Source organism: Xenopus tropicalis, chromosome 7 (assembly GCF_000004195.4).
Source record: "Xenopus tropicalis strain Nigerian chromosome 7, UCB_Xtro_10.0, whole genome shotgun sequence".
NCBI classification, from domain to species: Eukaryota; Metazoa; Chordata; class Amphibia; order Anura; family Pipidae; genus Xenopus; species Xenopus tropicalis.
Window position 1 is genome coordinate 36,810,635 of NC_030683.2, and position 24,805 is coordinate 36,835,439.

General features: G+C 39.1%; 2 protein-coding genes across 6 annotated transcripts in view; one reads left to right on the forward strand and one right to left on the reverse strand.

Moving 5' to 3' along the window:
• Positions 1–24,805, forward strand: part of rpp30 (ribonuclease P/MRP 30kDa subunit) — a 26,290-nt gene continuing 1,485 nt past the window's right edge. Inside the window, exons 1-10 of one of the 4 annotated variants that reach the window (XM_031905090.1) lie at positions 1–199; positions 11,714–11,779; positions 14,141–14,196; positions 15,022–15,078; positions 17,423–17,497; positions 19,216–19,287; positions 20,553–20,642; positions 22,837–22,953; positions 23,149–23,178; positions 24,349–24,386. In XM_031905090.1, coding sequence (XP_031760950.1) covers positions 11,758–11,779; positions 14,141–14,196; positions 15,022–15,078; positions 17,423–17,497; positions 19,216–19,287; positions 20,553–20,642; positions 22,837–22,953; positions 23,149–23,178; positions 24,349–24,386 — 557 coding nt within the window. In that variant the 5' untranslated portion in view covers positions 1–199; positions 11,714–11,757. Of the gene's footprint in view, positions 244–11,696; positions 11,780–14,140; positions 14,197–15,021; positions 15,079–17,422; positions 17,498–19,215; positions 19,288–20,552; positions 20,643–22,836; positions 22,954–23,148; positions 23,179–24,348; positions 24,459–24,805 lie in introns of all 4 variants that reach the window. The other 3 variants (XM_012966612.3, XM_031905091.1, NM_001016584.2) reach the window with 3 other exon arrangements.
• On the reverse strand, positions 1,451–10,043 carry LOC100127565 (uncharacterized). 2 transcript variants are annotated; one of them, XM_031904774.1, is made up of 8 exons: positions 9,942–10,043; positions 8,882–9,055; positions 6,788–7,035; positions 5,402–5,560; positions 5,208–5,328; positions 5,006–5,109; positions 4,020–4,179; positions 1,451–1,544 (listed from the first exon to the last, which is right to left on the reverse strand). In XM_031904774.1, the coding sequence occupies exons 1-7, from the start codon at positions 10,003–10,005 to the stop codon at positions 4,027–4,029; spliced, it is 1,023 nt and encodes a 340-aa protein (XP_031760634.1). In that variant the 5' UTR covers positions 10,006–10,043; the 3' UTR covers positions 1,451–1,544; positions 4,020–4,026. The 2 variants fall into 2 exon arrangements, with proteins under 2 accessions (XP_031760634.1, NP_001106404.1); NM_001112933.2 differs by lacking the exon at positions 1,451–1,544 and having other exon boundaries at positions 3,970–4,179; positions 9,942–10,013.

The window sequence follows — 24,805 nt, forward strand, 5'->3', positions numbered from 1 at the left end:
CAATCTCGCGAGATGAGACTAGTGACGCCGGATGTGACGTCCGGCAGAAGTGAAAGAACTACACGTGATTGGTATTGCGGGTCTTTTAAGCAGTGGTCTACAACTACAGCGGGACTATTGGGCGGTATGATACTCTCCTAAGTGGCGCAGGACTGACAGCTGTTAACAGCATCATAGCAGTCTTGTCAATTACAGCAAAGTATGTATCTATGCAGCCTTGCGGTGCACACAGTCATTTTCTAGGTGGGCAACATGTCTGATTCAATATGAAACCATTACTATTCGCTTGCTGTAGGGCCTGTATATTGCAATTCATGTTCTCAGTTTCCCGGCTGAGATGGATAGTGCGCTATAGGACCCACAGCCCGGGGAACTATAAATTATAAAGAAAGCACTGTTTACTTGAAAATGAGACATTTGGGGTGGGGCATGGATGTGACTGACAGGTTGGGGGCGTGGCTGTGGCTATGGCTATGCTATATGTTGTATGGGAATGTTGGAACTAATGGGCCCCTAAATGCTATAAGGGGAGTGTACCCAGCATGTAGGCACTAAACACTGATACTATTGAATGTGCATAATTGTATCAGAGATCAGCAATTGCATTCTCTCCTGTGTGTACAAACTAGTAAGATAACTCCGCCGTTACTGTGATGTGGAACATTGCACTTATAAACTCCATGGGGCAGATTTATCAAACCGTAATGTTAGAGCTCACCACAGAAAAATTCATCACATTTCTATTCATTCCTATGGGATTTTTAGAAGCATATTTATCAATGGGTAAAAAAAATTCACCATCTGATAAATATGCTTCTAAAAATCCCATTGGAATGAATCTGACATTTTGATAAATCTGCCCCCTTTGTGTCAGAGACCTAAGTGTGCAGGGAGCTTACATGCACACACACATTTATAGCGGGGGCATAAGTGCCAGGGCTGAAACAATTACTAGTACTAATATGATGTAAAATGTCCGTACCATGAAAGTCAGGGATGGCATTTTAGGGATAAGAAGCTGCAAAAGAGAAGGGTTAAGGTGACATACTGTACATCACTGGCTTTGTTAGGAACAGTGGGGACATCTATGAATATTTAAAAACACAAGTGAACAGATGTATGAAGGTAGCAGATTGTTACTCTAGATGTTATAAATTATTTCTAGTATAATAGGGAGCATTGATAAAGACTTAAGCATTGCTTTTAATTTTATACCTTTGTTTTCATTAAATTGAACAACAATCAAATTGTCCTGTGAGAGTATGATGAAAAAAAGAGATAAACATATATATATAGGGAGAAGAAATTATAAGGAGGGAGCTGGGCTTATACAGAAATGGTAAAGAAACATAGAAAGCAGGTTTTGACAAAGGAGGCTTGTCGTGAAAGTAGACCTACAGTAATTGCCAATTACATGGCTACTAATATATTATTTGTATTTTCTTTTTAGAGCCTTTCGGTGCTTAAACTACTTCTGGGTTGTATAGTCATATGGTGGTTACTAGATTGAATCTTCTTGTTGCATTACATCAGAATCGTAAAAACTGAAAAGAAGCACAAAAGAAAGTAAGGGGTTCAACTGAGAAACTAACTATAGGATGTTATATACAACCCAACTGCAGAGAAAATGACCAGCCCACCCAAGTTCAAGTTAATGATGGCCCCCCTATCTTAGCTTGGGCTACACAAGAAAGTGTGAAAATATACCCCAGGTTTAAGCTAGTTACCATCCAGCAATGAAGTGAAAAGGGCCTGACGCTTTTAAATTTATTGCAGAGTATGGGGGAAGCCCATTAGAAAGCAGGTATGATTCTGTGTTATTCAGTTTCCCATGGTACATTATACTGTTTGCACTGTGGTGATTTGCTTTTTCTTTTTAAATTAATAATGTAATGGGAAAACATGTTTTGTGTGTTTTTTTTTTTTTTTTTTTTTTTTTTCAAAACCCATCAGTTAATAGAGCTTCTCCAGCAGAATCCTGCATTGAAGTCTGTTTTTTAAAAAGACAAACAGATTTTTGTTATATTTAATTCTGAAATTTGACATGGGGCTAGCCATATTAGTCTTTCCCCAGGGTGCCACAGCCATGTGCTGTGCTGTTGATAAACTTGTGCAGCAAGTTGGAGTGATATAGCCCCCCTCCCAGCAGCCGATCAGCAGAACAATGGAAAGGGAGCAAGATAGCAGCTCCCAGTAGATATCAGAATAGCACTAAATAGTGAGAAATGCAAGTTCCGGCTTGGGACTCCTCCAGTTACATTGGAGTGGCATGCCTGAAAGCTCAGACTCAGAAACAATGCACTGAGATGGCTGCCTGCACACCAATATTACAACTAAAATGTTTTAAAAATTCAAAAAGGTGAACAAACCTCCCCCTCCCATTTCCAATAAGTTCACTCCCTTCACAAGCCCACCTGTGCCCACCCAATCTGCTCTTTTCTCCTATACCTCTTTGAGAAAAGCAGCACTGCGAGGTTGGCGAGTGCCATATTTGGCCGTGTCACATCTGGCATCCAGTGTCCCTCAAGGTGATTGCCAACCAAGAGCATGTGATTCTGTTCAGTGATTAGTGCCAGAGAGCTTGGGCACGCTGCCAACTCTGCTGTGCAAAAGGTAATTGGTAAAGGGGCAGACAATGTGGTCTGGGAGGTAGCAGGCAGATCTCTAAAGGAAGTGATCTTGTTGGAAATGGTTGATGATGGTGAGGGTATGTATGGTGCTATAATGCAAGGCTTATGCTTTACTTTTATGGGGATATGATAATGAGTAACCTCACATCATTTGCTCAGGTGGAAGAGAATCTCAGTCAAAATACCTCTATGTACTTGCCATATTTTTCTATAGAAATATACGGCAACATCTTTAAATGGTGGTCCACATGTTACCAAAAGGTTTGCCATAGGTGACACATTTTGCATTTTTCCAGGTCCAAATGCTTAGGGGCTTGTTTATCAAAGTGTGGGATAAAAAGTAAGAATACACCACTTTTAATTCTTTGCTACACTGTGTAAAATGTTTCAAGCTGTGCAGTGAACGTGAGAGTAAAATTCTGGTGTAAAAATACTGCTTTTTTTCACCACATTTTACTCAGCTAGTCCACTGTAGGAAAATGATGGTTTAAATCCAAATACACACTTAAATAGTGCAATTAAATAGTTGAGAAATTAAACTACTTTGGAGTAAAATAATGGCATATGTTTCTGGAGTAAATGACTACACAGACCTATTAACTATTCTGCCTGTTGATTCCAAAAATGGTGAGTTAAATCATGAATTATGAAATAACACTTTTTAAAGGAGAAGGAAAGTTACAATCACTGGGGGGAGCCCCCTAATTTTTGTAATTGTTTACCAGAAACTGTGCATGTGGGAAGCCAGAAGGAGGAAAAATGCCCGCTGCAGTTTTCTCTCCAGCCTGGGGGTATGCGGGCAAGCATTTCTTTTCCGCCTTTGTTCTTCACTCATAAGCAGTCGAGTAAAATGCCGAACTGTAACAAAAAAAGCTGGCCTTTACGCTCAGCTGCACATGCGCAGGTCCGAGATTGCTGCAAAAGGAGAAGGAAGGAAAAGGATCGCTCGCCTGCATTTACCCCAGGGGTTTCAGGTAAGCCATTTTTAATCACGGGGGGTGGCTAACATTTGGCACCCCTTAGTAATTAAGCCTTTCCTTCTCATTTAATAGCTAGCACATTTATTTTACAGTTTATTTTTTTTTAGGTATCAGTCATTTTACACGGCTTGATGAAAATGCCCCTCAGTGTGCAGTTAGCCTAAAGCAATGTTAGGAGTTGTCAGTACAAAGGCCTTTGCTTTTAAATCCCTACTCCTCCTTTTTACTGACAGTCATGTGGGCTGTGGGCAATGCAGTTCTCCTTTAGACAGTAATATTTCCCCAGTAAAAAATATAACAATATCGCAGACTTCTTTTGGAACTGATATGGACACAATGGACTCCAGTCATTAAAAGGCATGTGTTAGTATTGGTTTAATAACAGTAGGGTGTTTATAAGCTTTTTCACCTCCAGATTAAAGGTAGAACAACAGTAGGGTTGCTTCAGTCATCTCCTTGCTTGCACTCCATCCTGCGTGGGTCGAGTACCCATCCCAATCTAAGGCTGCAAAGTCTCCACACTGTCTGGGGTTTCCCTCAGGGATGTAACCGCCTCCTCCAATACAGTGCTGAAAGGTACAAATGGGTCAGTCCTCTCCCAAGTCTGTCTTGCAACATTGTGTGAGCTATCAGAGCCAGCAGTTCATAATTAGATTGCTATAAAACATTTTTCCATTGAAACTGAATGCATTGTTGTCAATGTCAAAGGGGTTCTGCAGTCAGGGCTCCTCTGGCGAAGGTCACCCCAAGAGATGTACAAATGTGATTCATGTGGCACAGAGGGGGCAAAGCATGTGGGTGGGGGTTGGGTGGCGCAGGAATGAGTTTTATGGACATAATGTGACGTGAATGGGTCATGGTCATGCATGCACATTGGCCCATTGGGGCCACATTGTACTTGTAGGCAGGGCCCATGTGACCAGTGGGTTAAGAATTTGAGGGCCCTGAAGGGAAGCGCCTTGCTAGCATAGGTGTTTGGGCCCCCGTGATTCCTTATGTTGGCCCTGGCACCACATGAGCTTTAGGATTACAAAACACACCCCGTGTTCGTGAGATATGTAGACCCCACAGTAAATCTGGGTGCCCCTGCTTTAAAGTGAGACTGACAAAAATATTTCCTGTTGCTCATGAGCAAACAAAACAATCCTATTGGGTATATTTAATGGTTAAATAATTTTCTAGTAGACTTTAGGTATGGAGAATCAAATTGCAGAAAGACCCATTGTCCAGGAAACACCAGGCCCCTAGCATTCTGGGTAACTGGTCCCATACTTGTACAATACACCAGTAACCAGTATTTATAAAGATAGATTTTCTGGATAATCCAGTTTCTTGTGTATTTAAAACAATATCATCTGTTCATAATATATTGATACTATTAAATATATGACTTACATGCTCCACATTGCAGCCTTTCACCTTCACTCCTGAGCAAAGTGCAAGTGAAGCTCCCTCAGTATTAATAACTCGAAACTGGACAAAGCCTGCGGTAAATTCATCTGTATAAGAGAGAAACACAAACAATACTACAGATCTGCTTCCAGTGTACATATTGTAAATATCATGTATTTTTTTTTTTTTTTACACAAGGACTTACTCTTTCCAAATGGGGAGTAGAGAGATGCTGTCTTCTCAGCGTTGCCACAGTCATAGACTACAGGCACAGCAGGTCCATTGTCCCCAAGGCATTTTCCAATGCCATATTTCACAGGGTATTTCTAAGGAGAAGCAATAATTTTGTGTGTGATGGCGACAAACATAAAGTGTATATGATGCTAAGTATGTGTTTACCTTGTAAAGTTCAAATAGATTTCCTCCCTCTTCAGTAAGGAAGCCATTCTGTGTACGATATCTCAGAATTGAGGAATTTCTCCAATTAACCATTGGTGTCTTATTGGGCACATGCCAAACTGCCACATTCTTGGCCTTAATGTCATAATAGCCAGGATTCTGGAAAGGGAGAAAAAATATGATTATGCATCTTACAACAAACATGCTAAAAGACCACATTTAAAGGAGAAATAACTTTGTTATTGTAATTATCAAACCGAAAATAAGGTTGGGCTGGCATGTAAGCTGATGCTACAGGGCTGGTTATTAAATTCTGTTGCTAAGTGTACTGGTTTCTGAGCTGCCATGTAGTAATTATCTTTGTTAATGGGGCCCGGGGCTTTCTGCGGCAAGTAAGGATCCTACTCGCGGCCAAGGTTATCCTCCAGAAACGCAGTACAGAAGGATCAGAGGGAATCAAAGCCGAGGTCAGGCAAAGCATCGTAAACCAGAAGTTAGGTAAGGAGTCAAAACCAGTAATTCAGACATAAAAGGGGCTTAGCTAGGAACCAGGACGTTGGAACCAGCTTGGGCAAGGAAAACAAGCAGAGTAGTGCTTTTAACATTTGAATTTGGCGCCAAATGTGACATCAGCGCGTCCACTGACGTCATTGCACAGTACAGAGAGGCGACAACCCTATTGCGCATGTGCACTCTTACCAGTACGCGCCAGAGCGCGCTCTTCCATAGGAGACCAGAGGGACATGTGCCGATCTCCCGGTGCCTCTTACAGTTCTCCTTTAATGCTGATTTAGGTTTACAAGGGGCTGGTGATATTGGAGGGGAAACCAGGGTCTCTCCAATGTGTTCTGGTTCAGCTATTCTATAATTTGTGGTGCTTTTCTTTTCACTGATTACTTTTATTTCACTAGATTTTATTCATGTAAAACTAATCATCATAATAATCAGTATTTAACTACTCTGCATGGGACTTGCATTGCTTTAATATCTTAAGCTCCTATGAAGGTGTTTGCTTGATTTAGCTTTGCCGAAGAAGGCTTAGTAGCCGCTGACCACTAGTTTCATTATAACCACCCATAGCACTTTTGTTATTATTCCCTTACAATATTTAGAATGAGTTACTTTGTCTGTCTTGTTCTTTAGAACACTTCACTCAAGGCAGAAATGAGTACTACTCTGAATGGTTTGTTACGACCATCAAATATTCGGTGATAATCTACACATTATTTCATTTTGACCTTTAGTGAATAGATTCCATGTTGCTGTGTTTTTGTTTTTTTGGAGGAGTAGAATAATAGCACTTAAATATAAAAGTGTTCTTATACATTTTATGTAAATTTCAACAAGAACTTGTTGAAAAAACTATAATTTTTTAAGTTTAGATACCTTATAGTCATCACTTGTGGCTCCTTCAGGTAAACCAAAGGTGGCGTAGTTTGCCCAGTTGCCATCACCTTCTGGATTTTGTATATTGTTTCCCTGCTGTGAGGACCAGCGATCTCCCTCAGTGCACTTCCCGTACAGGTTATTCTCATGGATACTGGCCACCAAAGTCCAACCTCCACCATTAGTTGTCATGTCGCAGAAAGTCTGGTAGGTCTCCCCTTGTTCAGTGGTTAACAAGTATATGCCATCTGTAAGTGGAAATAATTATAATTAAAACAGGGATTTCAGGCCGGTATAAGTGGGCTTGTTTGCATACTTGCACTAGAACTATTAATCTCATGAGTGGCGCTCAATAGCAAATCTCATATTTAGTCTTGCTTGTTAACCACACTTCCATTTATTTTTTGAACGCTCAGATGTACACACCCATGTTTCTCAGAATAGCCTAAATATTCAGGGACTTCTCCTGAAGTCAAGAAGCTAAAAGTTACATAGGGTTGAAAACAGACCAGAGTCCATCAAGTTCAACCCTTCCAAGTAAACCCAGCACACACAAACCTATACTTACCAATCTATACCAACACATACATAACTATATATACAACTACTAATACTAACTGTAGATATTAGTATCACAATAGCCTTGGATATTATGCTTGTTTAAAAATTCATCCAGGCTTGTCTTAAAGGCATTAACGGAATCTGCCATTACCACATCACTGCCCTCACCGTGAAAAAGCGTAAAAGTGTAGCTCAAGAATGTTGACTTCAGTGTGTCCAATATCTTTGTTCCAAAAGAATTTGGAAACTGGGGAGGCCATTGAATGAAAGTAGCCTGGCATACTTATTGTGGCCCTCTGGTTATGCAAATATTATTAGGTATGCTTTAGTCTTATTGTTGGAGTAGGTAAACTAGGGGACATGGCTGGTGTAGGACAGCATGTTGAACAGAGCAGAGTTGCAGAGTTGCCAAAAGCAAATTCTTTAAAATTCAATTTTAACACTTTGAGTATTGTGGATCATAGAGCTGAGGCAATGTTTAAGTGGCAGTATACTACACAGATAAAAGAGCTCTCCACTCACAAGGGGCAAGGAAAGGCATAAACAGCTGTGGGGAATATGTTGACACTTTATAAATTCTAATACTAAAAATAATCTGCTGCCAATCTGTCAAGTACCTCCCTGTAAAAATAATTGGTAACCTTGGATAATGGGGTACCTTCTGTGTGAACTCGTAAATAGCAATCTTTGATGGATTTTTCAGGGGCTCCTTGCAGCAATCCCGAACAAGCATATGTGCAGAGAGTAAAACATTCAGGGCTGTGGAGTCGGTAGATAAATTCTCCGACTCCAACTCCTCAGTTTCTGATACTTCCGACTCCGACTCCTCTGTTTTTAATATGCTAATGTATTTTATACATCCAGGAAGGGGCAGGGGGGAAGGCGCACTTAAAACACAACTGAACTGATAATAAACTGATAGACAATTTTATCTATACTATACAGCTGAATTACAGCAGTTTTTCAAATGTTTTAAAGCTTCAGTCTTAAACTATTGACTATCCATTCCCTTCACATATACAAGTATTTCTAGTCCTGCAAATTTTTTTTACTTAATTAGTTATCAGTAAGAGTTATGCTAGGTTCCCAGTGGGCATTGGGTTCCCTGTAACAGAGGAACACGACGCAGTGGAGCTGCCGCACCTTAACTGTGCGTTATGTCCCATTTAGTGAAGCATACAGTCAATGAAAAGCATGCTTCATGGTCACTCAACGTGTTCGTTCATGCACTACGTGCATTGGGCTTTATTGTTATAGCAGAGAAGTAATTAATTATGACTGTTTGTGAATTGGGACATTTAAACTTGCTTTTTTTTTTTTTTTATTCCCATTTAAATTTAGTGGGAGTCGGAGTCGGTTCATTTTTTGCTGACTCTGACTCCAGGTACCCAAAATTGCCTCCGACTCCACAGCCCTGGAAACATTCTATTTTACTGCACTTGCTTCAGTTGTATATGATAGGTTTCCCTTAAATTAGCATTTGAGTGCTGCCACAAAACTGTTAATGAGCACAGACATAGTTTGGTGAGTTACCTTTAGCTGCTGGGTCTGACTTCTTGATTTCCAAGCAGCTACTGTATGAATAGCCATAGCTGCCAGTTGGAAAGCCTCCTGAACTGCCTGGGAAGCTGTTGTCTGCCATATCCTCTGTCCAGCATGCCAGAAGGTTCAGAATTCTCTGCTTCTTTTCAGAAATTGAAGCTTGTTCTAATGACATAAAGAGCCAAAAAGGAGTCACAACTGGTAACATTTGTATTCAATCAATAATGACCATTAAAAGAGGCTCAAGATATGGTGTGAGGATTGACTGATTGAAGGACTTCTTTGTGTTTATATAAGGGTATAGTGGTACATTAAATTTAAGTTGATATCCTGTCTCTGGTAGATTAAATACATATCAAGAAGCATGTGCCATAAAGCCTTCGCAAATGCCAAGGCCACAAAAGAGAACATATAAAGTCCAATTGCTTGACAGTTAAACACGTGTAGGTGGAACTTTGGTAGGCAGCATGTTCTATGTTAAATTGAATGGTTTTTGCTGAATTTTGTGATAGACAACAGCTCATCATTTGCCAAATGTCAGCAACCTTTCCATCCTGTTTACAATATATGTTAACAATCGTGCTAAATAGGGAAATCAAAGAAATAAGATATAATTACTAATAAGGTATCATTATGGGGAAAACCCAAGTTTTTGTCTGGTATCCTTTGAAACATATGACATTTTCTGGCAATTATCTTCCCTCCATCTGAAACAAGCCTGTGGTAAATACACCTCGTGTGCGATGAGCCTTAGATATATGGCACACATGGCTTATTTTCTGCTGGCGTTTTTTTTCACCTGAGCATAAATATCTGCCAGTGAATTAATGTCTTTGCCTCCTACCTTTAGCTTTGCTTGCATTCCACTATCACTGTGCACACAAAGCCCCAAAACACTGAAGCATGCATTATTTTCTTTCTTTTTTTTTTTTTTTTTGAAAACTGCCTTTTGTGCTTAGTAACAGCTAATGTAAATAAGGGTAATTTCTGGCATGTGCCATTGGCCCTAGGCTGTGATATAAGAGAACAAACCAATATTTTGATCACTCACCACATTCTCTAGAATTGCTTCTTGGTAGTAGCAGGACAAACATTAACAGTGTATAGGCCAGCATCTTGCTCTGGAAGAAGCATGTGTAAATTGTATTGAAATGTTATAAATTAGTTATCTGCCAACATAACTGCCATTGTAATAAGGGAGCTGGTTCATGTAGTAAAGGAATGGGACTTACCTCTTGCCAGTTCTCTTCTTTTTTGAGCTAGATAACAGTATATAAAGGGGTGGACTTGCAAACCTGTTTGTCAACATTTTGATATCAAACTTGTTCCTTGATGTTTGATAGTCTTTGTTGGCTACAGTTCTCCAGGAAATTATAAATGCAAATATATGCTTTATGGTTATGTGGATCCATGCAGAAAAACTATTTGATCAAACAGGAGTTTCCAATAAAATAAACAGTTCATATAACCACTATAATGTATGCCTCCTTATCAGGTTTAATTTATTATATTAACACCCAGTCATAAATAAACATCCAACACCATCATTAAATATATCAACTAAATCAATAACTTTTATTGCACAGCTACAACAGATGGTGGGTCTAAGAGGTTTCTAAAGAGATTAAGGGCAGTGATACACAGGGAGATTAGTCCCCCGCGACAAATCTCCCCGTGTATCACTGCCCTTAGAGCAATGCAATAAGATGTTTTTAAGAAGTTACCTTTAGGGCCGTGGCACATGGGGGAGATTAGACTGTCTAAGACTGGCTTCTTGATTACCAATAAAACCAGAGTTGTATGCAACATGGAACCCTTTCTGGTAAACCAAGCCAACAGTGTGAACAGTTTAAGGGCTGTGACACACGGGGAGATTAGTCACCCGCGACAAGGGAGATTTGTCACAGGCGACTAATCTCCCTGAAATGCCATCCCACAGGCGAAAATGTAAATCGGCGGTGGGATGGCATATGCGGCGCCGCAAAATCTCCTTTGTCACGGGCGGCTAATCTCCCCGAAAGTCCATCCCACCGGCGAAAATGTTAGTCGGTGGGGGGATGGCATACGCGGTGCCGCGTTTTCCTGAAATCGCGAAAGTTGCATTGAGAGGAGATATCCGCAATTTCGGGAAATTGCGGCGCCGCATATGCCATCCCACCGCCGATTTACATTTTCGCCGGTGGGATGGCATTTCAGGGAGATTAGTCGCCTGTGACAAATCTCCCTTGTCGCGGGTGACTAATCTCCCCGTGTGTCACAGCCCTTAAACTGTTCACACTGTTGGCTTGGTTTACCAGAAAGGGTTCCATGTTGCATACAACTCTGGTTTTATTGGTAATCAAGAAGCCAGTCTTAGACATGTTGTGTGCAAATCCATGAATGGGATTGTGGGAGTTAAATTAAATTCATGTTCCACTGTGCATGAAAACGGCAAGTTGCTTTTTTTGCAATATGCAAAAAGGCAGTAAAAGCACAAAAGGCATAAGGGCACACTCTCCCAATCCCATTCATGGATTTTTCCCTCCACCTATGTAACCATGGCAGTCAAACCTCTATTGTTGAGCACAGGATATACTCTGTTGGACAAAACTTTTGTGTTTTGTTTTTTGTATACAATTTCATTTGCTACCCAAGCAGTTTTCAGATCATGTATTTTGTCTTTCTTTGGTAGCTGGCTCTTGAAAGGGTCAAGGAATTCCTCACAATAGCCAACTGTCAGATTGTCTAATGAAGCTGCCTAAATAATCTGACTCTGTTTAATGTTAAATGACTATGAATGCCTGACCATCTATATCTTGAATTACAGAATGGCTGTCTTTGTAGATCTGAACATTACGAATTGTAAAGATGTAAAGAAGTTGCAAAATATGATTGAAATGGCAGCACACCGTGAGTATCTAACTGTGGATGTATATAGGGTTACCCCTGTGCAATAGAGTGTGGTCCGCCCCCATCTTCTTACCAAAATTGCCTTTTACCCATCTTCTTTCCAGTAAATAGAGTAAATCACTTAAACAGTATGGCTAAGCCTACAGTTAGGTCCATAAATATTTGGACAGAGACAAAGTAATTGACAATTTACTCAAAGGCTATTTCATGGGCAGGTGTTGGCAAGTCCGTCGTTATGTCATTATCAATTAAGCAGATAAAAGGCCTGGAGTTGATTTGAAGTGTGGTGCTTGCATGTGGAATATTTTGCTGTGAACAGACAACATGCAGTCAAAGGAGCTCTCCATGCAGGTGAAAGAAGCCATCCTTAGAAACAGAAAAAACCTATCCGAGAAATTGCTATAATATTAGGCAAAATATTAGTGGCAAAATCTAAAGTTTGGTACATCCTGAGAAAGAAAGCAAGCACTGGTGATCTCAGCAATGCAAAATGACCTGGGCGTCCACGGAAAACAACAGTGGTGGATGATCATAGAATCATTTCCATGAAGAAAAACCCCTTCACAACAGCCAACCAAGTGAATAACATTCTCCAGGGGGTAGGCGTATCGATATCAAAGTCTACCATAAAGAGAAGACTGCATGAAAGTAAATACAGAGTTGCACTGCAAGGTGCAAGCCTCTCATAAGCCTCAAGAATAGAAAGGCTAGATTGGATTTTGCTAAAGAAGATCTAAAATAGCCAGCACAGTTCTGAAAAAACATTCTTTGGATAGATGAAACCAAGATCAACCTACACCAGAATGATGGCAAGAAAAAAGTATGGAGAAGGTGTGGAACAGCTCATTATCCAAAGCATACCACATCATCTGTAAAACACGGTGGAGGCAATGTGACTGCATGGGCATGCATGGCCAGTGGCACTGGGACACTAGTGTTTATTGATGATGTGACACAGGACAGAAGCAGCCAAATGAATTCTGAGGTGTTCTGAGACATACTGTCTGCTCAAATCCAGCAAAATGCAGTCAAATTGATTGGGCAGCGTTTCATGATACAGATGGACAATGACCCAAAAGACACAGAAAAAGCAACCCAGGAGTTTATTAAAGCAAAGAAGTGGAAAATTCTTGAATGGCCAAGTCAGTCACCTGATCTTAACCCAATTGAGCATGCATTTCACTTGTTGAAGACTAAACTTGGGACAGAAAGGCCCACAAACAAACAGCAACTGAAAGCCGCTGCAGTAAAGGCCTGGCAGAGCATTAAAAAGGAGGAAACCCAGCATCTGGTGATGTCCATGAGTTCAAGGCTGTCATTGCCAGCAAAGGGTTTTCAACCAACTATTAGAAAGTAACAATTTTATATCCAGTTATTTAATTTGTCCAGTTACTTTTGACACCTTGAAATGAAGGAAGAATGCTTTAGTTGCCTCACATTTTTATGCAATCGTTTTGTTCACCCCACTGAATTAAAGATGAAAGTCTGCACTTCAACTGCATCAGAGTTGTTTCATTTAAAATCCATTGTCATAATGTACAGGTCCAAAAATAGAAAAAAGTTGTCCCTGTCCAAATATTTATGTATTTATGTATGTGTGTCTTTCTGTTAGTTACAAATGGGTGTTATCTGGAAGGCTGCCATGTTTAAGCTACTGGCAACTGTCCTACAGCTATGAGCTTGAGTAAATTTACCTTACTGAGATTTCAGGTGAGCATGGAACCTCAGAAGGGGGTGCTGAACATTTAAAGTCTTAATTCCTTAAGTAGTTAAGTATTATTTACAATAGTGTACTGCAGGGCATACTAGTCTCATTGGGGTAGCAAATCAAATTTATTTTATGAGTGCTTCTGGGGTACAGAGAAGAACATGGATTTTGTATCACATATTTCCAGGTTCTTTTATCAAATTCCCTAGCTTATAAAAAAGCTCTAGCACTGTATATGTTTGTAATTTTGCTCGTCACTTTCAAAGTAAAACAGAGCATGTGCAAATTCATTTATGGGATGTGTAAAGCATCAGTGTTTTTTTTTTAGTTGTAGATTTATGTTGGTTTTATTTATCTGGGTGGACCTCTGCTTGCTGTTTACATTTTTCAATGCTCATAATTGTTTTTCATTCAAGGAACAATATCTGATATCGTTGAAGCTTGTAGTTCCCACATGTACTGTTTGCATCAAACTTTCTATGGGCAGTGGAAGCAAAAGCTAGCTTAGATCATAATTAGATACATAGAAACAGTAACAAATCGAGATACCATGATTTTCAACATCCAGTTAAAAACAGAATGTAAAAAAACTACATGTAAAGATGTGAATGTGCGTGAATATTTTTATAATATTTTTGTTTTCTTCTTTTTAGTTGGATACTCTACTGTTGCCATAAATCATGTCTTTGAATTTGAAAGCAAGAAGATGGTAAGATATGACAGTTCTTTTGCATTATAGCAGATATAATTTTAAATGGCAAACTGCAAAACCAAAAAGTAAAAATATGAAATATGTAAGGTCATTCTGACAATTCTTTGCTGCTGTTTTTAGTATGTGTTTGTGGCGGAAATAGATGAACATTATTCATTAGCCTTGATACATATTAAGTTTATAAGAGAATTATTGGTGAAAACTAATAAAATGACAAGGGAGTACAAAACACCTACATAAGTAAATATTTTGGGGGGAGTTTACAGAAGGCAAAGCCTGATAAGTGGGGTTTCATCTATGAAAATGACCAATAAAACATCTGCAGCCAATAATACCACAATCAAGGCAAATAGAAAGAAAAAAACAGCGGATATCCAACCACAGGGCCCCTACTACTGCACTACCAGTATAAAAGGTTCCCAACAACAGTGTTAGCTCAAAAAAACATATTGCAAAAGCCGTTGACTCTTTAAATATTCCACACTGACATTCATTTTTGTAGACTTCACTGACTGCTGGACCTGCTCCACTTCGATTGGGTTAGTGAAGTCCACTATTGTGCTTACAATAGGTATGAAATCTTTATTGCAAAAGCAAAGAAGATCAAACAGGATATATACTTTTCAGCCCTCGCCATGTTCTCTTATGTTTTACATAAAGCAGTTGAGAAGACCTGGAGAAACCATGTGAAAATTGCCTTCAATTGAGTTAATTCCAAGACAGATTAAATTCTGCCAATAGAAAAACTGATGTTCATATGTATTTGTTTAGGTCTTTGTGATAGTTTTGCATTATTTACATTTCTGGCATTTCTTATTTCAGGAAATCGGAAAACCAATCTCCACAAAAGAATTATTTTCAACTCTACCTACAGTCCAGGTTGATATGAAACCATTTATTAAAGCGATACTGACACCAGAAATTAAATCTCTTTTAACATTGTCTTTGCATGCTGTTTATAATTTTGCCTGAAGCTTTTACATAACCTATCTGATCCCCCAAGTTCCTCTATGAGGGGGCGACCATATTTGTGCAGCAGGAGTCCATTAGCTTTAGAAGCTATAACTGACAGGTTGAGAAGGGACAGTCAGGTTAAAGGAACTTTAAGTAACAATTACTTGCAAAAGCATCTCTATCAGTGTAAAACGATCAGCACAACCTATTGGTAACATTTAACAGACATTAATATTTTGAACAGTAGTTTTTTAGTATCTGTATCACTTCAAAGCATAGTTACCAGCTGTATCTGTTATTGTTAATAGTCTTATTCATTTGTACAATTAGTTAAAACTTCCCTCTGTTCTTCTTTGCAGATCCGATATAAGACTTTTTTTACAAAAAAATTCCTCCTTTACGGTTAGGGGCATGTAAGATAAATCATACCACGAGTGAATATCTTTGTGCATGTTATGGAAAGATAGTTTAGATTGTTATAATACAATCTATTTGACATCTGTTGACTTATATGAGGTCAAAGACAAGACACTTAAGGACATGACTTTCTAAATATTATATTTGCCTTTCCTTTCTATGTTTAATTATCTCAAGAAGCCTCGTTCTTGACATAGCTTGCACGTAACTCTTTATTCTTTCTCCCACTAGAATAGTTTAATCCTTTGTATAAATAGATTAGCTGCTGAATAATAAATAGAACAAGGTCACTTGTACTACTGTAAAGTGTAAGGGCAAATTTACTAACAGCATAACAATTTTAAAAAACATACATTTAATGCAAGTTTGAAAGCTTGCCACTGAAACATGCTTTATTTCTGATAGCCATGAAGAGGTACTGTATATACTAGAGTATAAGCCTAGTTTTTCAGCACCCAAAATGTGCTGAAAAAGTCACCCTCGGCTTATACTCGAGTCGGGTGCCATGGGTCCCTCTAGACTAGCACCCTCTGTCCTTTGTGTGCAAATTAGGCCACCCGCAACCAGACCCTCCAGTGCCCTGGCTCGCTCTCAAATTCATCTTCATCTACCATCCTCACCTGTCCCATTCTGCACTAGACATTGCACTTTATATTCTATGTAAACTATATATAGTTTTGAAGGATTTTAACTTTGTGTTTTAGCTTGGTTGCTGATTGAGCTAAGGGGGTAGAACTTGTAAGTTATCATTGTTGATACAATATTGTTTTTGTTGACCCTCTTCTCCACATACAGAGCTAATTTACTGTTTTTCTTTGAATTAAATATTTAGTGTAATTTTATTGGTATTTATTTTGATTATTGAAACTTAGCAGTAGCTGCTGCTTTTCCCACCCTAGGCTTATACTCGAGTCAATAAGTTTTTCCAGTTTTCTTAGGTAAAATTAGGTACCTCGGCTTATACTCGAGTATATACGGTAATATATTCTATTGATTTTGTACATGTTTCGTTTAGAAGTATAAATCGTTGTTGGCTTGTTCTTGGTCAGATTGGGCTCTACTACAAGGTTATTTATGGATTTGAACCTGAAGCCAAATGTTCCTGAAGAAATTGCATAATTATATTCTTTCACAACTGTACTTTTTCTAAACCTATTTATGGAGTTATATGATAAGAGACAAAGGGGCTGAAATACAAGTGCATTTTAAAGAGCACTTCTATCTGGAGTATGAATGAGCAGGAGGGGAGTTACCCACAACCTACTGGACCCAAAATTTAAAAAAGAAATTGGCAAATTGCACCGGCTTTTTTTTGTTTGTTTTTGCTTTTTACTTTGCTTTGTACATATTAAATTACCCACTGTGCCTTTGATTACATATTGGGGCTACAGTGCTCTAATCACTGTTTACCTACCCGATGCAACAAATGAGTCAGTAATTGGATAATGCTTTTCAATCCCTGCTAGCATCAGAGACAAACAGCATAAGCAACAACAGAAATGTTCTGGGTAACAATATATGCCTCCAAAACTGTCCATCTTATTGAACCCCCAAAGCCAATCCAAGGGTCTTTGTGTGCCAATAGCCATTTTTGCATGATACTTCAAAAGGAGTGCAATCTCCCAAAATACGGAGCACCAAGCATACAGTACTGAGGCCTGGGTGTGCACGTGATATTTCTTCTTTAGCTTATTGAACATACAGCCTGGTGGATTTTTTGCTAGTAGGAATGTTTATAGAATTTTGTAGTACTTAAAAAGTTCAAGCAACATGGAAAATAAATGATAGTGTTTTTTTGTTTTTTTTTAAATAATGTATTTCAGTAAATTAAAATTCCTTTTGATCTCTGCAGGGAAAATCCATACCCATCAAAATCCTCACCAGACTAACAATTATTGCATCAGACCCCTCTCACTGCAATGTGCTGGTAGGTTGCTTGTTTTCTTAATGTATGTGTTTACTTGAGCGCAGGTTGAGCTATACATATAGAAAGATACATAAGAGAAGCCTGAGATAAATCTGAGGAAAACATTTGCAGATTAGTCGTCCATAGTATCGAAGAATTATCATGGGCAACTTAGCCTTAGATTTAAAGTTTATGTATGTTATTTCATATTGTTATGTTATTAGGGACGTTATACATTAGGGTATGCATTTGCTTTTGAGTTTAAACTTGTTATGTAAGAACTCCTGTGCACCTGTTTAGTAGAGTTACACTGGAATGATTGCCATTTATTTTATATCACAGTGGAGGCCATTGAAATAATAATGTGAACAAAATGCCCCATGTAGAAACTGGCATAGATAGTAACCGTTTCACTAAATAAACACATTTCTAAATATTATCATTAATTAGCCTAAATACTATACATAAAAAATCAATTACTGCTATGTGAGGCAAACTAAAATACATTTTTATTTGTCTTTTCTTGTTGGCTTATAACTGGCTGAGTATAATTGCAAGCCGAGAATCAGCTGATCTAATGGCCTCTGCTGGCTCCTGTGACTGCACTGAGAGGCCTGGGTGCAGACACACAGAGCATATTTCGGTATGATAATGTATATTCTCTTGTTTCTGTGATGAAATCTGTTTCATTTGTATGCTCCAGGCCATTGCATTGCCTCTTGGTGCAGTCACAAGAGCCAGCAGAGGCCAGTCGATCGGCTGATTCTTGCACCATGTGCAAATAGCTTAAGGTTTGTTCTATGCACTTAAAGTTAAAAGGAAACTAAAGGCCCCAGAAAAGTATATGTTGTTTTTTGTTAGCATTAATGAATGTGACTGCTGTGCCACTTCCTGTGAGTTCCAGTCCCATGCAACTTCAATTTCATCCCCCTCTTCAATTAGCTTTAAGGTTCTATCGGCGCAACCCATTTTCTTTGCTTCTTTTGTGGCCGGCAGCTGGCGCAATTTAACAGCTGGTTGAATCTTTCCACCACTAATAGCTTTAGCTACCCTAGGCCTGGTCCTATGTGGCCTTCCCAAAAAGTCAAGGGTTCTATTCACCCATTTATTCTAGTGACCACTGGCTACCCTTACTCTAAAACTTTATAAACCTTTATCCAACAACATAGGTTTGTGTTTCTACATCAGTGACTACACTTAAATAGGGGAATGTAATAAAAGTCTTAAACAGCAAAAGTTCACACAAATAAGTATAAAAATTTGCATTTTGCAATGTAATATTGTTAATTACACTGTTATTGCATTGCAAACTTTTAAGACATGCTTGAAGGGGTATATTGAAGGGGTATAACCTTTTGGAGCTAACTTAACAAGTTTTTCAGTAAGAAGGTTTATTATATACACTGTGCACTTATTGTCGCAAATAATAATATTCACAAACTTTCTTCCACTGTCTGAAATGGTTGCAAAAACGTTTCTGTGTTCGCAAAGCCCATATTTGGTGCAAAGGCAGACTTGTTCACACAGAGGCATAAATGTTCACGTTGCTTGGTGACTACTAGGATCCTTATAAAGTCCATCAGGGGCTTCATTAGCAACTCTGTAACTACAGACTATAACTACATTCTTGTGTAATACTTTTAATTACTTGTAATTACAGTTAAATATGTTCATTTTAAAGCTCTTCAACCCCATTTCTGTTAGCTAATTTACATGTGATTGCGCTTTGTGTTTGACAGAGATCAACCTCACCATCTACCCGGTTGTATGATATTGTGGCTGTTTTCCCAAAGACAGAGAAGCTGTTTCATGTAAGTAGGACATTTTGAGAAGATTGATACCATTGTGATTCCAGAGGGATGATCACAGGCGCAGTAATACACTAGTGATCATTAACCTGCAGCTGTTGTCAGATTGCAACTCCCATGGTGCTGCTGGAAATCTCAGCTCTCACTGCCATTTATCTCTCTTGGTCAGCTTTTCTTGTTCTGTTTGCACGACATTTTTTGGGGCTGAGGGCTAAATATAGACTTCATATTGAGGCATAATTATTTAAGCACCCAAACACAACTTGAGCTTTTTGAAAAGAAAAATAATTTCAAGCAACTTTGCAATATACATTATTTAAATAAATATGCAGCCTTTTTCTTATTTTTAATGTAATAATAAGGTTTAAAACAGTTACCTAAGCCTGCCCCCCTGTTTCCTGATTTGGCTGACTAATTTAAATGTAACAGTAGTCGACTGTCCTCAGCCTGCCTTCAGCCTGCATCCTCCAAATTTTACAATTGCCTGCACATCTAATGTCATTAAAAAAAGGAACACCACAGTGCAATGCATTGTGGGTTATGTAGTTCCCGCATGCTGTCTGTAAGCAGTGGAGACGTTGTTACAATTTGTAACATCAAAGTTTTAGTCCCTCCTCCTGCCAGGATTTCAAACGATGCAGAAAGAGAAGAACTGTTTTGCAGCTGGATTTTAGCACATAAAAATGGTATTTATTTTTTACTTTTTAAAGGAACGGAATACAGTGATTGGTATATTAGGGGTTTCTAAGTTGTGTGGGGCTCTTGAGAAAATTTTGATTTGGAAGCCGGAGTTCCCCTTTAATGATCCATTCCATTTGTTGAAAGCATAATTTCCTTAATGTGTTCTTTACCTTTTTATGGAGGCATCGTTTGTAACAGGTGCTTCTGTCTCGCAACCAAACCAGTCTCCATGGCATCAAACAATGTGCTAGTACTGCCCTGATATCGTCAACTCATTATTATTGCTGGAGATGGTTCAAGCAACGTGATATCAAGACCATTACAGCTATGCCAGCTTGATGTTTGGAATAAACCTCTTCATTTAGCCTACCCTGGGTCAAAATGATATCACTTGAAGTTTCTATGGCAACAGCCAGCTTTATAAGTCTGAGTTACATGAATTCGCCTGCTAGTTGAACTTGTATCTTGTCATTATGACTGCATGAGAATGCAGGGAATCGTACTTATGTAATAGCTGGAGAACTGCAATGAATTGTATTGTTTGTAATTGATAAACTTTTTACAATTCTTTGTGTTTATCCTGCCAGGCTGCTTGCACTAGTATTGACGTGGACCTCATATGCATCAACGTAACAGAAAAAGCTCCCTTCTTTTTCCGAAGGCCTCCTATTAATGCTGTAAGGTTTGGTATTTTGTGATGGATCTACTTGGGGCTCCTTGTGGGCACACATGTGTTTTTTCATTAATATATTGCATATTCCACCAACTCATACTGGTGTTCAAAAAAAAAAAAGTCCTGAGCATTCAGGATAAGAGGTCATTCTATAATTTTGAACACACTCTCTAATGGCATTAAAAATTTCTCTTAAACGAGAAGTAGCTATAAGTGGGTACAGATGTTTTGTATGTATGTATAACTTTATTTATAAAGCGCCACAAGGGTACGCAGCGCTGTAATCTTACAAAGTACAAAATTACACACAGGGAAGTGTTAAATTAATATATATAAATGCACAGGGAATAAGTGCAATGTGGTATGAGACACAGTAGGAAGGAGGTCCCTGCCCCGTAGAGCTTACAATCTAAGTGGTTGGGTTACATACAGGCACAAATCTGAAGGTAAGAGTGCACCAGGTATGGGCATTTGCCCTTAAGCGCAGGACTAGGCAAAATAATGTTTTAGTGCTCCAGAAGGTAACAGCTGAGCTTTTTCTTAAAGAGAGTTAGTGAGTGTTCCCTACAGAGGGATTCAGAGATAGAGTTCCAGAGGTAAGGAGCAGCGAGATAGTAAGGTTTAAGACGAGAGAGCGCAGTGGGTGTGGATGGTGTAAAAAGACGGAGGCTCTGAGAGGAGCGGAGGAGACGACCAGGAACGTGCAAGGAGACCAGTGAAGAAATGTAGTGAGGAGCAGAGGAGTGAAGGGCTTTGAATGTCAGCAGAAGGATTTTGTAAGTTATCCTTTGCTTAACAGGCAGCCATGCTAGAGAGCTTAAGTGAGGCTGAGCAGGATCCCTCTTTGGAGAGAGCAGGAGGATCCTGGCAGCAGAGTTTAGGATTGATTGCAGGGGAGAGAGGTGGGGATAAGGGCATGTATTAGTGTTTTAGTTGTTACTTGTGAAAGAAAGGGGCGTATCTTGGCAATATTGTGGAGGAAAAAATGTCAGGTTTTGGCAGTGTTATTAATATGGTTAGAGAAGGAGAGTGACTGGTCAAAGACGACCCCAAGGCAGCGTGCAGAATTAACAGGGTTGATGGTCATGCCATCAATAGTAACGGTAAAAGGAGGAGAAGGGCCAGGTTTGGGTGGGAAGGCCCTGAGCTCAGGTTTAGCTAGGTTAAGTTTGAGCTGGTGTCGGTTCATCCAGGAGGAGATAGCCAGGAGGCAGTTACCAATCTGGGTTTGAACATCAGTGGTTAGTGCAGGGGTGTCTAAATATATCTGGATGTCATCTGCATATAAGTGATATCTAAGACCAAAAATAGAAATAAGGTCTCCTAAAGAGAGAGTGTACAGGGAGAACAGCAAAGGGCCAAACACAGAGCCCTGAGGGACCCCCACACTAAGCTGAACTGGGGTAGAGGATTTGTTAGCAAGAGCGACAGAGAAGGAGCGGTTAGAGAGATAGGAAGAGAACCAGGATGCTGCCTGATCCCAGATACCCAGAGAATAGAGAATCTGCATAAGGACAGAATGGTCTACATAAGGCCGTCTCAGTGGAGTGCGCGGGCCGAAGACCAGACTGCATAGGGTCCAGCAGATTATGGGTGCAAAGGAAGTTAGTGACATGAGAAAAGAGAAGACGTTCCAGGAGTTTAGAGGCTAGGGGCAGGAGAGAGACGGGACGGTAGTTTAAGAATGGGTTTGACACGTTTGTTTTGTCCCTAAGACTACAAGAGGAATATTAAATGCCCATGTGCTGTGGACTTCAGGGTATCTAGCTACAGTATATCTCTGCTACAGCCCAGTTCTGACACTGAGATTTGTTGGAAGCATCTAATAATTAATTCTCTTTTATCTGAGCGTTACATTTACAAATTAAATCCATGCAAAAAAAAAAACTTATTTTAACTGTCCAACTAGAGCAGCTAATTACATGCCAAAGGCCTCACTCTGGAAAAGAGAATAAATACATTTTATAAGCACAAATGTGTGGCTCACAATAACTGTCTAGGGCAGAGCTATAGAACTGCAGAGTTGCCAAAGGGTGATCATATCCCTCCATGGTATTTCTGCCCAAGGACTAAACAGATTTCTTTGTATGACAAAATAATTTTGTGATGGTTATTGTATGGCACATTGCGGCACAAAAGACTGATAAGACTTTTTGTTCTTAAAAATTCTCTACTGAAAAAACTGTATCTATTTGCAGGCAATACAACGGGGCATCTTTTTTGAACTTGTTTATACCCCAGCAATCAAAGATTCAACTTTAAGGCGATACACAATTTCCAATGCGCTCAGTTTAATGCAGGTCTGCAAAGGGAAGGTATGTTTTATAGCAACGTAGTTCTACTTTTCTGGTTCACACTATAATAATTCGGAAAACCTTGATAATTCGGAAAACCTTGTTTAGAAGTTTAATCTTTGTTATTTCATTCTGTGGCGCTTCTTATGCAGGGTATTGTCAATTTTTCTGTGTCCTTGACTTGCCTAATTCTAATGGAGATGTTTTTGCTTTCAGAACATTATTATATCGAGTGGAGCAGAAAGGGTAAGTCACTTATATTGGAGCATAATAGAACATTTCTTTAATAAAATAAATCCCCAGGTCAACCGTCTCCTTCAAGATACCATTATGGCCTCTGCTACTACAGGCACAATCCTGCCTCACTAAACCCACAACGCCATACACACTGTCCTTTTACAAAGGCACCTACTGCCCCACTATACCTATGATCCCATATACATAATCCCTTTCCAGATGATTTTCCCCCACTGGTAGAGACACCATCTCCTATCTTTATATATTACCTACTCCTCAAACTGCTTGCTGTCCCATTGTTCCCTCTCATAGAGCATTATCTGCCTTTATACTCTTTAACTGTTGAACTGCCTACATAATTCAGCAGTGAATATTTGTAATGTTGTTGAGCGCTCCTTCATTCTTCCTACTTACCTAACTAGTATTAGTTGTGCACTGCCCAGCTCTAATGCATGGCCCAGGCCCTGAGCAGTTTGCACATGCTTAGATTCCCTCCAATGACTTTTTTGATACAGAAAACCTGCATTTGGTTCAGTGGCCTTACAACCTAGTGCAACTTACACTAGTAAGCTTGGTTCTTGCGCTGCTAATACTAGCATTCCTGCTCCCCTTACACAAAGTAACATAGCAGGAGAAAAAAAAGTCATTGCATTTTTGGTTAACCCTAATAATTGGTCATTATTTAGCTACAACTAATCTTCAATTTAACTGTGAAATAGTTTATCAAACCCTGCACTATAACCTGTGGGATACAAACTGTACCAGTGTTCTTGTAGGAGGAGGCTGATATTAAATAACAAGTCAGTGTATGAAGCTAAACCAATATCAGGAAAGGTGGAATTATTATGTGTTTGTAAAAAAAAAAAAGAGTAGAAACTACTCTGTCTCTTTACTTTCCAAATAAAGTGCCATATCAAACCTTGACTGAGAAACACTGGTGTTATACAATTCTAGTTTAATGGAGTCATTCAGTAGGTATCTATCTAACTTGCTCATTCTCTTCTTAAACAAACTTACAGGAATAAGTGACAATTCATTTTATCTGTGTTAGGCAAGAGAAGCCTGATACTATTCAGTGTGGCTTCTCCAATGTTATTCTTCACTTACAGAAGCATTCTAAGATTTATTACACTTGCAACACCATATGCCTTCTGTACTTTTTTTTTTCTTAAATTATAGGCACTGGAAATGAGAGGCCCCTATGATATTGCAACACTGTATCCTTTTCCAGCATTTGTACTGTAACTTAATTGAATTAATTCTGTGGAACCTTTCTCATGGGAGTAGAGGTAAGTACATTCCTAACATTTGTTATATAGGGGCAAAAACATTATGATGGATTTGTGTATATAATTGGCTGGCTCAAGATAGAACATTTTTTTCAGTGAGTGAGTCTTACAGTTCTAAAGGGAAATAAGGACTGTAAATGTTTGACGTTTCAGGCAGAACGAGCCAGGACATCGCATTTTCAATCACATCTTAAAGGAACAGTAACACAAAAAAAGTGTTTTATAGTAATTACAATATAATGTATGCCATGCACTGGTAAAACAGATCTGTTTTCTTCAGAAACTTTACTATTAACTAATTATAAAAACAGGCTGCTGAATTATTAGAAAAATGGACTTAGGTACAG

Excerpts from the sequence above, each read along its gene's own strand:
- LOC100127565 (XM_031904774.1), bottom strand. The coding sequence starts at position 10,005 with ATGCTGGCCTATACACTGTTAATGTTTGTCCTGCTACTACCAAGAAGC. Across the intron at positions 9,056-9,941 it reads AAGCAATTCTAGAGAATGTG|AACAAGCTTCAATTTCTGAA; the intron begins GTGAGTGATCAA and ends TTATGTCATTAG. Across the intron at positions 4,180-5,005 it reads AAGGCTGCAATGTGGAGCAT|CACTGTATTGGAGGAGGCGG; the intron begins GTAAGTCATATA and ends TGTACCTTTCAG.